Source organism: Lactuca virosa, chromosome 7 (genome assembly GCF_052849685.1).
Source record: "Lactuca virosa cultivar CGN04683 chromosome 7, Lactuca_virosa_CGN04683_v6, whole genome shotgun sequence".
Lineage (NCBI taxonomy): Eukaryota > Viridiplantae > Streptophyta > Magnoliopsida > Asterales > Asteraceae > Lactuca > Lactuca virosa.
Window position 1 is genome coordinate 47,828,873 of NC_136432.1, and position 16,314 is coordinate 47,845,186.

The 16,314-nt window shown below is 36.2% G+C and overlaps 1 protein-coding gene across 1 annotated transcript; it reads left to right on the forward strand.

The window, feature by feature from the left end:
- Positions 1 to 2,852: 2,852 nt before the first annotated feature.
- Positions 2,853 to 3,383, forward strand: LOC145126610 (uncharacterized). The gene has a single exon (XM_079061943.1). The coding sequence runs from the start codon at positions 2,853 to 2,855 to the stop codon at positions 3,381 to 3,383; it is 531 nt and encodes a 176-aa protein (XP_078918069.1).
- The last annotated feature ends 12,931 nt before the right edge of the window (positions 3,384 to 16,314 follow it).

The following is a 16,314-nucleotide window of genomic DNA, read 5'->3' on the forward strand; positions in this document are numbered from 1 at the left end:
AGAATGGAATATGGAACTTAGAGCCAAACATTATGCGTGTATGGTTGATATTCTTGGTAGAAACGGAATGGTGGTCGAAGCATTTGAATTGGTTAACGAATTGTCGGCTGAGATTCGGGGGTATACATGGGAAACTTTGTTAAATTGTTGTAAACTTCATGAGAATTTTGAAATTGGAGAAAACGTGGTATGAAAGGTTTTGAGTACTAGGCCTTTGGATGATGGGATGTGTGTGTTGTGGGAAGATGCGTGTAATGTTAGAAGAAAGACTTGGCATGTAGTTGGATTGAGTTGAAGGGTCGGTTGTTTCCATTTGTTTATAATGATAAATCACGCATCGAATTGGAGGAGCTACATAAAGCGTTGGAGAGCCTTTCTATTGCAATTGAAATATATGACTAAGATTCTTTATATAATTGTATTATTTGACCATTTTTATTTAATTAATTGGGAATAGAATTTAAAATTTACATCAAATTTTACCTAAAAGTCTACCTAAAATACAATTAAATAAGGTTACATGAATTCAAAATTTAAAAATAAAGGAGTGTTATAAATTAAATTTGGTGGAAATTTAAATTTAAATATTATAATTAAATAAAAAAGGTTACAAACATTTAAAATTTAAATCAAAAAGGTTACATTAATTTCTAACATAAAATATGATTAAACATTTAAAACACAACATACATCCTAAATACTACACTAAAACACGACTTACTTCCTAAATACTACACTAAAACACGACTTAATACTAGACGAAAAAAAAAACAATAAAACTGCATCTATTACATAAAAAAACTGCGGCTAATCCCAGTTGTAATCTTTACCATGACCTCGCTGTGCATTGTTAAAAATCCGACGATCCTCCTCGGACATGTTGTCTACCGGGCTTAAGAAAAGATTTAACGCACAATTCTTTTCCTTTTTAGCGCCGTTCATTTCTTTTAACTTACCTAATTCCAAAAACCCTCAAGCTTCTCGTCCAACCCTTTGATGTCGCTCCTTATATCATCCACTTCAGTCGATGAACTTTATGATCCTTTTATCTTTCTTTTTGCTTGGTCTCGTCCCATAAGACGAGTTGGAACTTAATAAGGATCGTCATTGTTGAGGTCAATCCCTCTCATACACGCATCGGGAGATTGACTGTTGGTGGTCTCAGAAGTTTTGCTTCGTTTGGATATCCCCGTGTAATCGGCGAGAGTTTTTAGCCGTAGCATTTTCGATTACCCTTCACAACTTTCCAAAACGGCTCATTGGTAAAAGCTTTTCCGACTTTCACATTGTAAATCTTTTGAACTTTAGTCATGACATCCACCTCAGTTGCACTGCTTTTGGGGCTTTGATTGCGTTCATATAGATGCCGTTGAACTCTATTGTGGCTCGGTTGGCGATCCTCCACTTCGTGTAAAGTGAATCGGGGTTACGGGTCTTCTTTTTCATGCGGTGACAAAAGTTATGCCAAACTTTTTCTTTGAAAGTTGTTGAGTCTTGGTCGTTGCCGTGGATCGGGTCCTCCGACATATCTAGCCATGATTGAGCTAGTGCTCTCTCTTCATCATCCGTCCAACCTTACATGGATCCCTCCCTTTTCCTTTATTTTTGTGCTTGTGGTTCGACTTCCGGCTCTTGAAATGATTCTTGAACGTGATCTTTAGCGGGGCCTTCATAGGAAGAATCGGTTGACTCGTCGAGTAGGTGGCGTGGTTGGGATTGAAAGTTAGTTTGTGGTTAAGGTTGAGAAAAGAATTGAGTTTCTTGAACCGTTTCAAACGGATCAAGATCCACATTCGGACGGGGTTTTGGTTGAGATTTGGTTGTGGTAAAATCCCATTGGTTGAGAAGAGAACGGATTAAATGGAAACATTTGCGGAGCCATTGTAGGAAAATAGTAACTAGACAGAGAGTGAATTGGTTGATCAAATGATGGTCGATAACATGGTGGTGATGGAAAGTTTGGTGATTGAGTGTTTGGAGGTGGAAGGTTTAGTGATGGAAGGTTTGAAGCTTTCTTTTTGTTGGTTCTTTGGGTTTTCTTTGTTTGAGATAAATACATTTTTCTTGAATTGAGAGAGTTTGTGAGATAGATATGGTATTTTGTGTGTGTAAATTGTTGAGAGTGTGGTTTAATTTATATTAGTTGCATGGTAGTTGAATGATTTTTTTTATTAAAAACGTTTTTTAAGTCAAAGTTGGTAAATATAAGTTGTTGTAATCTTTAATATTAACAATAAATTCATAATGTGTACAGTGGTGCAATGACAACAACATACATACGATGTGATGAATGCAACAATAAATTCAACAATTTAGTATAAGTTGTTGAAATCTTTAATATCAACAATAAATTCAACAATTTAATTTGATGGAGTGAAGAAGAGAATCCGAATAGCAATCAGGTCAAACCTCACTCCTACCAATCAAATTCGTTCACAGCGTCTCTCTCTTCTCGCCAAAGCTATAGTGCGTTTCAGGTAGCCCCTAGCGAGCGCTAGGGGGCGGTGTTCAACATGCTTGGCGATCATAGCGAGCTTCCATGGCGAGTCGACTCCCTACAACCTTATAGACAAACATAATACCTTATTTCAAAAAAACTCTAAAATGTAAATTCTCAAAGTTTAGTATTGAGATTAAAGTTATCTAGTCATACATTTTAGATATCTGTTAGTTAGCTTATATTTAGGAGGCTAACTTTATCTCTTTTTCCTTGTTTAGCAAGGATGTTTCTTCCTATTTAAACTCAGTTGTATGTTCGTTTTATGATGATGAAATAATAACAGAAGGAAAACCTAATTTATTATGGTATCAGAGCAGCAACACCTAGGCCGCCAACATTTACCTGAAGCAAGATGACAGGAGGCAATAATACAGGCGCTTCCCTTCCACAAACAGGGGATGATAAATCTATCCTGGATATATCATCACCTTATTTCCTTACCCCTAAGGATCATCCAGGTCTGAATTTTGTGGGAGAAAACTTGTTGAATGACGGAAATTACAACGATTGGCAGAATAAGATGGCCAATGCGTTGTTTGCCAAAAATAAATTTGGATTCGTTGATCGTTCAATTTCAAAACCAGAAGAAGGGTCCAAGGATTTGGTGAAATGGAAGCGATGCAATGCTATGGTGCGTGGATGGCTCGTGAGTGCAATGGAGAAGGAGATCAAAAACAGTGTGAAGTATGCCATAACAGCCAAAGACATATGGTTGGATCTCAAAGAAAGGTTTGGGAAGGAGAATGCCCATCGGGCATATGCATTAAGGAGAGCAGTGACCATGATCCAACAAGGAGGTATGACTGTTTCTGCTTATTATACCAAATTAAGAGGGTTTTGGGATGAAATTCAGTCGATAAATCCAATACCCACATGTGCATGAAATGGTTGTACATGCAAGCTTGCAAGTGAGTTCAACAAGATCATAGACAAAGAAAGATTGTTGGATTTTCTGATGGGACTAAACGAAGAATATGGTCCTCTCAAAACTCAAATTTTAAGCAGCACTTCATTACCGACTTTGGGAGCTGCTTACCATCTGGTGAGCCAAGATGAACAACAAAACCGGCAAAACACTGTTCAGTGTAAAATGTGAATTTTCGATAAAAGGCTTTTTAGCCTTAACAATCTAAATGAAAGTTGTAGAATATGTTAAACCGAGAACTTTCATAAAAAGAACGTAAAAATCTGACTTCGTATGAGGAGGTTATGATTTTTCTAAGTTTCGGTTTAGCAGTAGACAGCTAAAAATTCGAAATAAAAATCGATCAATATTTGGCTGACACAACTTAAACGAGAATCAAAGTTCTCGTCAAAAGTAGTACAACGGTAAAAAGACAGACGAAAACGGATGTCGGATGAAGAAGTTATGAATTTTTAACGGATTTCCTGTCCCGGTCTGTTAAAAATAACAATATTAAAAATAAATTCAAAATTAGACGATGAAGTCTAAACGAAAGTTGTAGAGTATAATTTTACGTACGCGTGCATATAAAGAACGTCGAAAACTGAGCTCGTATGCAAAAGTTATGAATTTTGCAAGTTTTTGGCACGAAAATCGAAAAATGTTGAAAACCGGGAAAAATCTCATGGTCACCCTTCGACCACGTCACCTCGCATGCGAGCTTCCCCGTGTCCGACGCATGTCACCTTCTGATTGGACCGAAGTTGCTCATGGCACCTCCTGATTGGACCGAAGTTTGGTCCACTCCTGATCCGACGTGCATCCGAGGATGCCGCTTGCTTCGCTTCTCCTTCTGACGTGTGCCCTCCTCGCATGCGAGACACCTGTCCTCCCTTCGGATCCGAGCCTTCGGCCTCATGGCCTTCGCTGCTGATGATACGTGGCTGCTGACTCCTCTTCCCCCTTCGCCACCTGTCCGAGACTTCGGACTATAAATAGGAGGTGCGAACCCTCCCGGTTCCTTCACCATTTTTACTTCATTTTTCATCATTTTTCACATATTTCACCCCCGTAAACTTCCTTATAACCCCCCGAAGCCCCGGTATCGTATCAAAAACCCGAAGCAAGCCCCAAAGCCCCAGAATTCTCGAGAAGCTAACCTCTTTCCAGTCGAAGTGCTGCCCGCGTAAAGCCCGGTTTTTAATCAAAAACTCGCGGTTTCTTCGAGAAAAATCATCTATAGAAACGAAACGCTGCCCAAATCACCACTTATCAAGTGAGTTCAAACCCCTATAATCTACCTTTTTAATTGTTTTTAAATGCTTTTTAGGGGGGGAATACAAGTTGAACACAATCTAAATTGTGTTAATAATTGTATGTGATAATAATCACACAAAGGGTTTCCTTATGCTTTTAAGGATTACCAAATACTTCCAAAATGACTTAAAGCCATGTTAAATCTTTAAAGTAATGTAAACTCTTTTAATACTGATAAATTCTTTGAAAAAGGTTTTATAAACTATTTCAAAATATAATTATCAATATCATATTCATATATGTATAAGTATATAAATAAGATTTGAAGGGCTTAAGACTTATGAATTATCTTGTTTCCTTTTCCTTGTTTGGATGTGGAATTAAGGTGGTGTTATTTGTCCGAAGGTCATTCCCTTCTTAATTATATATATATATATATATATATATATATATATATATATATATATATATATATATATTATACATATATTAATATAAAAGGTTACTTCATTCGGTATCATTACCTTTGTATCATGCTGAGCAAAGGTTTTCATCCATGAGAAATCATGCTAATAAGATAGAACATATAAATTATAATAGGTATAATTTATGATTCAAAACTAAATATACAAGTATGATTCACGATTGTATACTTTTTATTCCAAGGAAATTACTAACAATTCATTTATCTATACCATGATATGTATAATACTTTTAGTATATGGATAATATATTAAAGAAGTAATAATACCTCATACCGGGTTGCATTAACAAGGGTACAAATACAACGTACCAGGGTTAGCAATCACGGGGTAATAATACATCATACCGGGTTTGCATTAACAAGGGTAAAAATACAACGTACCAGGGTTAGCAATCACGGGGTAATAATACATCATACCGGGTTTGCATTAACAAGGGTACAAATACAACGTACCAGGGTTAGCAATCACAGGGTAATAATACATCATACCGGGTTTGCATTAACAAGGGTACAAATACAACATACCAGGGTTAGCAATCACGGGGTAATAATACATCATATCGGGTTTGCATTAATAAGGGTACAAACGTACCATGGTTAGCAATCATGGGGTAATAATACATCGTAATCTCGTTGAAACAATAAATTTGTGAGACTCTTCAAGGTGTACTTATCTAAGTACGACCTTAAGTCCTGACTTGTTAACCAGAATCTCCTGGAGGGAGAGCTTCAATTTGTGTATAGATCTATATGGGACTGACAATCCCGCACCTTCACTGTTTGTAACAGTTAGGCCGGCAGGCCTAGGGTGACAAATGTCATATCATTTCCGACGCCTGAAGAACGTCGCATCAGGCACATCAGTCATATTAGTATGGTTAATAGAACTCACATGGATAAAACAACGAGTAAATTACTTAGTAACGTACTTCTCTTAAAACAGTAAGAAAAGATAATTACATCCTATCTATTTTACTGACCAAATATACCTTCTGTTAGTTTTTACTTACAGTAAACACTACGTATCATGAAATCAAGTATGGCAAATATACTTGTACTTTTGGTCTTGGAACGTTTAAAACCACAAATTAGTATTATGGATAATATAATATTTTTCAGGATTAATACCAATGTTTTACTGTAGAACGGATATAACTAAGAATACTATTACAAATGAAACGGTTTATGGGATTAAACTACTTTTACAAATGAAACGGTTTATGGGATTAAACTACTTTTACAAATGGAACGGTTTTATGGGGATTTAAAACTACTATTCAGAAACGGTTTTATGGAGATTTAAAACAACTTATCAGATGGAACTTAGTCATTCACTCTCTTTAAACTAGTATAACATAAATGGCCTTTAGTGGTTAATTCTATAATTCCTTAGTTTTTACATCAGAGTTATACATAAGTAATATCCAATTGACAGTGAAATGTGTGACTTCAGCCTTACTTCCTGTTCCTTGTTTGGTTGTGGGCTTAGGGCAGATACACCCATTTAACTGTCCATTCGATATTAGGTTATATATAACTAGTATAAACTAAGTAATTGCAGAGGGAACTATTGAGGTTATCAGTTTATCACCTCAGGAAATATAGGATTTTTTGGAGGAACCAGCGAACTTTTCGAAGAACTTAGAGTATACTTTATAGAACTAAAATACTTATGAACTCACCAGCTTAAATGCTGATCTACTCTTTCAAAATAACTCGTATTCTCAGGAATCCAGTAGACAGGTACATTCCCAAAGCTTTTGAGAAGACTACCTAGTACCATACTGCGACTCTTGTCTTCTACTGTACCTAATTTGGTGTTTGAATATGTAATGTTTAAACACTTATGTGAAACTTATACTTATTAATGCAATGGTTGTTTGTACTTTGATTACTATATTGCATGTGTTGTGATACTTACATGAAGTCCTCCGCCCCCGACCGTTTCCGCCGTTCTGGTTTGGGGGTGTGACAATTTTGGTTTTATTTTTGTCTTAGGTTGTGTTTGGTGTGCCACAGCTAGCTTATTTTTCGAGCTTTTTTAAGTTGTCATGTTTGACAAGACAAAAAGTAGCTGATAAGCTAGCTTTTTTAAAAAGCTACTTCAAGTAGCTTTGTAGAAGTTTTCATTTTTAGAAATTTCCAGTTATACCCTTAATTATTTACAAAAAAAAACATATTTTCTAAATGTCATTTTACACCATTTTATAACTTCTAGTTAGCTTATCAGATAGTTTTAACCAAACATCATTTTTTTTGTCAGCTAGTTTATAAGCTAGCAGTTAGCTTTTTAGCTACCAGTTAGTTTTCCAGCTATCAACTAGCTTTTCAGATACAAGCTAGTTTATTAGTTAGTTTTTACTAAACGTTATTTTTTTGTCAGTTAGCTTATAAGCATGTAGCTGATCGAGTTAGCTTTTCAGCTAAACTGTCAAACATAACCTTAATCTAACCGATTTAATTAACAAATAAAAAATAACTATTGTTGATTGTTTGGCTCAAAGATAGCTATACCTTAAAATTGCCAATTGCCAAGGCATAAATACTACTCAACATGCATGTTATTAAATACATAAATATTAGCAATGAAGTCCAACATAGTTGAGTGGATGCATCGGGTTTAATATTTATGTGGGATGGAGGTGATAGGTTCATTCCTTGTAGTCTTCAAAATGTGCCACATGTGGGGATATTTTCCCAGGAAACCCTATGAGGGTTGCGTTTGCTCTATAAAGAAGCTCGAACTCAAGGTGCTCGTTGATAATATTGCGAGTAGGCTTCCACTGAATCGTTTGTTATTTCCGAAAAAAAACATAAATATTAGAAGCTAGCATTAACTCTTTGAAACAATTAATATTTAAGTTACAATAAACTTCTACCATTTCTTGCAAATTCTATTCTTTTTGTAATATTATGTAATCAATATAACTCTCAAACTTGGAAAATCAAGCAAGTAGATATAGTCATTCAACTCATTTCACATTTGACCTTACACACACATGGATAAATATGTATCAATATCTAAAGCAAACATTGATTAATTTAAAGATTTTCAATCGTTATCTCTAAATATTATTGATGTGCAATTTATATACTAGTTTTAAATTTTATGAACCTAACCTATTTAATTAACTAATTACACTTAGGCAGTGTACCTGGTCTATTTATATGATAGTTTAGGTAAGTTGGATGTCTAACACATGTAACATAATTTTAATTTAGAAAATAATCACTAATAATTAAACTAAGAAATAAACTTAAAATTGGGGGGGGGGGGGGTCCTGATTTTGCAAATTCAGTAACTTAATTTAAACAATTACCAATTAAATAACTACAAAAACTAAGCAAGTAAAGAAAACGATTTTTAATTCAAGTTTAAAGAGTACTTCCGTTTAGTTCCGAATTCCCCCTCTCATATAGTTGCTTTCTAATGGATAAATTATATTGATTATCAATTCATTAAATTACTAGCTATCATGATCCGATACATAGTTTTTCCAATTTATGAATTACAATGCAATGATCAAGCACAAGTTAGACACACAATTGATATAAGCACTAATTAGACTATGAATGAAAGATCTATGAATTACCTATCCTAGATCAATACAAGCAACTCAAGCACAAAATATTAATCAATTATGCTATCTAACAGAATCAAAGTAACTAACTTTTATTTACCTAAGCCTAGGATATGTTCAATGATTAGATCTAATTATTTAATGGTCATACACAACTAGGTAACAAATTCATGCAATTAGAATGATCATATACGACACAAAACATGTTTAGTAAGCAATATAAGCTAGAACTTCAACATGTTAGGATTGTGATTATCAAACACTAGTAAAATCAACATAAAACATCATTGAATTCGAAATCAACACATAGAGTATGGGTTCATCTTCACCAAATAGAAGTATAGGGTGATTAGCCCATAACTAAAACAGAATCAAACATAAAATCAAAGCAAATTATACTAGATGTGGTTAAAGCTAGAAAATCGAATGATTATATTTTATTAATCTTCTAATTATCTTCAAAACTTGATCTCCAAACGAATTCTGAACTTCCAAGGGTTCTTCAGAGGGTTTTAGTCGCAAATCTTAACTTAATTCCCAAGCCATCTCCCGAAATTCGACCAAAAGTTCGATTTATATAGTTGCCAAAATTTGGTTGCCACGCCTTGGGAATTAGACCTCCACGATGTCGCCCTCATTTAAAATGCGTATGCCCCAAGTCTTGAGAAGCTTTTGTGTCAGGAGAGATGGTCACGTCATGGCCTTGAGAATGCCACGTCACGGAATGAAATTTACATGACTTCTTATTTCTCCTTCTCTATTTTCAGCTTCAGTCCTTAAAGTATCCAACTCTCTTCAGTTTCAGCTCCTTTTCCTCGAGAGTAGTCTTTTTGGTTGCAACATACAATTTAATCATTATAAGTACCAAATATCTCTGCATGTTACCAAAATAAGGCTTAAATGTGTTAAAATAATGCCTAAACATATGTATAAATATTACAATATCATCATATTATCACATCAAAATGTTAGCTACCAACATCATACAAGCCAATCCATTTTAAGCTCATCCTTTACACCGAAACCGCAATGTATGTATTTGTGTCTAATGATTCCTAAGTACTTCCCAATCCCAAATACTCACAATCATCACAAACATTTCCCGATTATTTTGAACAACATTCATTTTATGCATCCCTCTGAATATATCCTCAAAAATATTTTTTAATCTCAAGGGAATTTTTTATTAAGCCCCTAAGCATACATATATAAAAATAACCTAGAAAGAAAAATTACAATAAAATAAAATACCCATTTGACTTTTTGTGATTTCACTTTATTCTTAATCATCTTCGATCTTCATAATTTGTAAGCTTTTATTCACTCAACACTTCTCTTTTTTTTTCACTCAAAACTAAAAACCTAAAGGAAAAGATATGCTTAAGAAAGGGAGATTAACTTCAACCCTTATTGGTTAAAGGAATTAATCTAAGGTGCAATGACTACATAAGCTATCTCGGATACATTTCTGGTACACGATGCTAAACGTATTATGTGCAAGATTATGTTTTTGTCCCATGATTTCACTAGGAAAAGGAAGCCACAAGTACATTAGAACATATGTTGGTTCAATTAAACATCGAAGCTCGCATTAGATCGTCCTACACAATACTAGCAACCTAAGTCTCAACACAACAGTATAACAATATGTTCAACTTATTTTCAAAATCTGACTATTATTTCAAGTCTTTGTATTCTAAATTTTTTAATCCTAGTCATTTTATTTTCTTTTCAAAATCAACATGCTTGTATTCCTAAATTTGACCCCCTACCCCCTCCCCCCACTAAATTCATACAATGTCCCTATTGCATGCTTAAAACAAGCAAAGCACATAAAAATAAATAAAATGGAGAAAAGGAACAGACTCCCCTTAGGTAGTAGTGGCGAGATCGAATCCGATTGTTTGTAGGAAAGCTTGACCATATTGATAAATTTTTGGCACTGGATTTTTGCTGCTTCTCGTGAACGTGTCGACAAAATAAAAGCAAGAACCTCGTTGTCGAACATGTGGTACAAAAAATCTTTAAATTAACTCATTCTAGAACTGCCACGACGTGGGAAAGCAAACGCCACATCGTGGGTCGAGTCTGGAGAGATCGTAAATCGTGAATGTCCGGAATATCACGATGTGGGAAAGCAACGCCACGTCGTGGTTACTGGGATCTCAACATCAGCTCTTCCCAAATGTATTTCAAGAATTCTTTAATGCATCTTATTCCTATGCAATAGGCTATTGTATTCCCCTTTATCTTCCGAATCTTAAAATTACTATCTCAAAAACAACTCGCACCCCACACTTATTCAAAAATGTGGTTCTCGATTTTATTCTTCAAAACTCATGTCTCTATTGTTTTTATTTATTAAACTAACCCTTTATCCTGCAGAACCAAAGATAAAACAAACTTCCTAGGTAATAATAGAAAACAACTTTGTCATTTGGTTACACATCAAGCAGAATAAAACAAAGTAACTAAAGAAAATAAATAGTCTAAAACAAAACAAATTACATCAAAACACAAAATAAAAAGAAAAGGATAATCGTCATCACTCCTCATCATCATCCCGCACCCTGCTTGTCCCGACTGCATCATTTTCGGCCGCTCACAACTGTTACCAAATTGGAATATAAGGCTTTTGTTGTGGCATATGAGGTGAGAGCTCAATGTGAAAATGTGAATATATCCCATCTAAAGATTGTTATATGTAAATCACACCCCCACACATGCCAACCCAGTTTCGAAATGGGTGATTTGGAATGCCTCCCCTAGGTACAACGTGCGGTGGTTGTTGGGCTTGCTTTTCTCTTCGTTGAAAATTTCGTCGCCCCCTTGGCCTAGGCTCCTCGAAAACTTTAATCGGCTCTACCAGGTTATCCACCGGTATAATATAAACACCTCTCACCGTCTCCACTACTCGCATGGTTTCTAAGAAAACTGAAACATCCAAAAAAATACAGTCCAAAAGTTTCGTTTTAAAATTTATAAATAAAACCATGGTAACCCAAATCATCTCATAAAAACATAAGTGTTAATATCTCAAAACATAATATCAAAACATTGTATCAACATCACATATCCAAATATCAGAGTAAATCACCCCATGCTAAATGTTCTGGTGTCTGCAATGCTGTCATCCCGAGCTCTTTCCCTTACTAGCGGAACTACCTGAAACCAAAACTGAAAACTGTAAGCACGAAGCTTAGTGACTCTCCCCAAACTACCACATACCATACACATAATCACATAATAACATACATTAGGCCTTGCCCGCTACATCGGGCCCCGCCTGGCATCAGACCGAAGTCCGACATCGGGCCCCGCCCGACATCGGACCGAAGTCCGGTATACATATAACATATCAACAAAGCATATAACATGAACACATAAACATAACATATAAGCTAAACATTCTTCGGGCTTGCCCCGACATTGGACCGAAGCCTGGAACATATAAACATAACATATAAGCTAAACATTCTACGGGCTTGCCCCGACATCGGACCGAAGCCCGAAGCATTTAAACAAACACATGTAAGAATCACGAAGACATAAAGCATACAAACATTCCTCGGGCTTCCCCCGGCATCAGACTGAAGTCCAGAAACATATAACCTACATCGGGCTATCCCCAGCATCAGACTGAAGTCCGGCATATGCTAACATACATAAACGGACCGACATTGGTGCCTTCGACCCGTTCCTACTAGAGGAAAACTCACCTCGCAAAGCAGACTATGAAATCTCGCGGTGAGGAATCTCTAATGGTTGCTCCAACGACTCCCCGACTATCATTATCACAATAACACTTAGTCAAAATCCAATAATCCTTCTTAGGGTAAAATGACCATTTTACCCCTGGTAAAAGTCAACATTCCGAGTTGACTCAACTCGCCGAGTTGACCCATCAACTCGTCGAGTTCCATAAATCCAAAAACTCTAAACTTGCGATCCAACTCGTCGAGTTCTTTCACAACTCGTCGAGTTCCTCCTATCCATGGTATCAGGACTTTCCCAATCTACTCATCGAGTAATCCTTGAACTCGTCGAGTTTTCCCTTTTATAGAATCGGGACATTTCAACCTAAGTCGTCGAGTTCCTTTATGGACTCGACGAGTTCTTCAGTCTGTTGAACCATCTTAATAGATTAAGTTCCTATCATTCAGATCTGGACTCCACACTTCTTCTACACACTGAAAATGTCCTTTTAAGGGTAAAGTTTCCAACTTTACCCGTTAATAGTTTCCTTTAATGGGTTTAGCTTAAACCCTAATTCTTTAAGGTGTAGATCTTGATCCAAAAGCCATATATACTTCGAACTAAGGCATACAAACTGAGATCTAGACCCTAGACATCATTTGAACACGTAAAGTTTCTGCCTTTATCTTCATGCTTGTCCTTTTGGGGCTTAAATGGCCAAAATGACATCTTAGAGCTTGCATGGGGGCTCCAATGGCCATAAAGTTTGCACCTTTATTCCATAACATCCCTTCAAGGTCCTAGATCTGGAAGTACACATACTTGGGACGTCCTTTTCCCAAAAGCTAACATTCTTGGACAAAAACCCCCATAAAAGTGAAATAAAGAGATCTAAGAAATCATTGAGCAAGTTTAAGACTTGCTTACCTGAAAATGCTGCAAATGGAGTGAAGTTTCTGAATCTACTCTCTTCTTCTTGAGTCCTCTAGCTTCCTCTTCTTTCACAAGCTTCAAAAGACAAGTTTTCTCTCACAAAGGTCTCACAAGCTCACACAAGGTTCTAAGGTTTCGTGGCTAGGGTTTTGGGACCTAGAGGCTGTAAATCAGGCCAACCTTTAGGGATTAATTGTTGGATTTTATACAAACAATCATATGTGTGCATGCAACCCTAATTTGGATCTATGTTTTCACTATTAGACATACAACAATTAAACACAAAAGGAAACCCTAGTGTGCATCTAATATTTTTAAAATCACAAACAAAAGGGATTAGAAGACATACGTTTTTTTCTATATAGTAATAACAACTAAATCTTGAAGTTCCTTTGCTCTTGAGAACAAGTACCACAAATATAGTACCTCTAATGGCTCACAGACACATAAGAGTGAAATGATGAATGTGAGAGAGAGGAAAGAATGTAACTAGCTCTAGAAATCATCTCTTCTAGGGTTTCTCAAGGGGTGGCACGAAATCTTAAGCCTAGGGCTCTATTTATACTTGAGGCCAGCTACGGTTTCACGGTGGAAACCCTAATCCCTTAGCTTACAATCTAAGCAAGTCCATGGACCTCCTTGAAATAGGCCTTGGACGTAAACTCCTTGATCCTTATAGGATTTTTTGGCCTAGCCCTAATAAGGGTGATCCAATGGCCCAAAGCCTCAACTATCAAATAATTACAAAACAACCCCTGTACTTTTAATAAGTTCCTTTAATCCTAAAATTAATTCCAAATTAATTTCTGATAAAATACTAATTAATAATATGATTCCAAATTAATATATTATTCATATAATATATTAATAAATCATATTTATGCCCCAATTTATTATTCTTAATAATAAATCAGCCTCTCTCCTCGACAATCATGCTGTCCAGTCACCAGTGTGAAAGAAACCCAAAAGGACCATGCTACTATCGGGTCAAGTACATGCCATTTATAGTTATGGGCTTAGACACCTAATCTAATAATCTCCCACTTGGATAAGTCTAATAACTATAACTGCCAATGTAACTTCAAAATCCGATTAGCAATCGTAGCGCTCAATAGCCGTTGTCGAACTCTGACGTAGTCATTGACACGTCTTTAGATAAAGGATCGTATATTCCTCTGTTCTCAAGATATTGTATGGACAATTACATGGAACATAGTCATACTTATTGTCCAGCAGATTGTTTCTCGATCTCCGATTTGTCTGACATAGAACTCAATTAAACACATTAACTCAGTCCTGACTGGGCCCGACATATAAGTCAAACCAAATCATCGAGGGGCCCAAGATATCGCTTTTACCCTCGTAGGATAAAAGGAACAGATAAACTTTGACTTATATGCTTGTACTATTTACTCATCAAATCATACACAACAATGCGTTTTATAACATCAAGTTACTGATGCGTTTACGCATTATCAATGCACAATCAACTTGTAAAAAACAACTCATATATATATATATATATATATATATATATATATATATATATATATATATATAGGTTTAAAGACTATATGATATTATCATCTCACAATCACTCGTGATTAAATTCCATGAAATGATTCATGTGAGCATGGGTTTAATCCAATACTCAAATCATATTTCATAAGCACTCATGACCATTGCAGCAAACATTTTCTATGTCTAAACACTTAGACAATCTACAAGCCAATTCATGAAAGTCTTCTTTCATACTTACTTCCAACGTATGATCGACTGTGGATAGTATAAATAATCGACATAAGACAGTAACATTACTTATAAATAAAACACCTTTATTTAATCATCAAAATGTCAATTACAATTTATCTATTACAAGTTTCTAAAAGCTATCTAATCACTAAAACTAATATCGTCCTTCAACCCAATGCTTCTAGCGTGATGCAAGTGCTTAAACCTACTCAGTCCCTTCGTAAGGGGATCTGTTGGGTTCTCCTCTGACGATACCCTCATTACTATGAGGAGTCCCTCTTCTACCCGATGTCTAATGAAATTATATTTTCTGTCGATATGCATGGATCTGCCATGATCCCTTGGTTCCTTGGCCAAGGCAACCGCACCTTCGTTATCGCAAAAAATCTCCATAGGCTCCTTTATGGCCGGTACAACTCCAACGTCTCCGATGAAGTTCTTTAGCCATATTTCCTCCTTCGAAGCTTCACTTGCTGGTATGTACTCTGATTCGCACGTTGAATAAGCTACGGTCTCCTGCTTGGAACTTTTCCAAGTCACTGCTCCTCCGTTCAGGGTAAACACCGAGCCTGAATGCAAGCAGAAATTATCTTGGTCGATCTGAAAACTGGCGTCACTATACCCTCGCACTCTCAAGTCATCGTTTCCACCGAGGATAAGGAACCATTCCTTAGTCCTTTGTAGGTACTTAAGAATATTCTTTACTGTGGTCCGATGTGCTCTACCAGGGTTCCTTTGATATCTGCTGACCATGCTCAAAGCGAAGGCCACATCAGGGCGAGTACAGGTCATAACATACATGATTGAGCCAACAACGAAAGCATAAGGTACTCGGGTCATCTCTGCTATCTCAGCTTTGGTACTCGGGCTTTGAGTCTTACTCAACTTGGTATTGTTTTGGATTGGTAACTCCCCTTTCTTGGAATTCTCCATGCTAAAACGTTTCAACACTTTATCCAAGTAAGTACTTTGACTAAGTCCTATTAGTCTTTTAGTCCTATTTCTCACTATCCTTATCCCTAAAATATAAGCAGCTTATCCAAGGTCCTTCATAGCGAAGCACTTCCCAAGCCAGGACTTAACCTCCTGCAATGTTGGGACGTCGTTTCCTATGAGTAGTATGTCATCGACATACAAAACAGGAAAGCTAACTATACTCCCAATGGCTTTGACATATACACAAGACTCATCCTCGCTTCTCGAAAAG

Bases quoted from the DNA above. Each gene is read 5' to 3' on its own strand.
- LOC145126610 (XM_079061943.1), top strand. From the start codon at position 2,853: ATGACAGGAGGCAATAATACAGGCGCTTCCCTTCCACAAACAGGGGAT.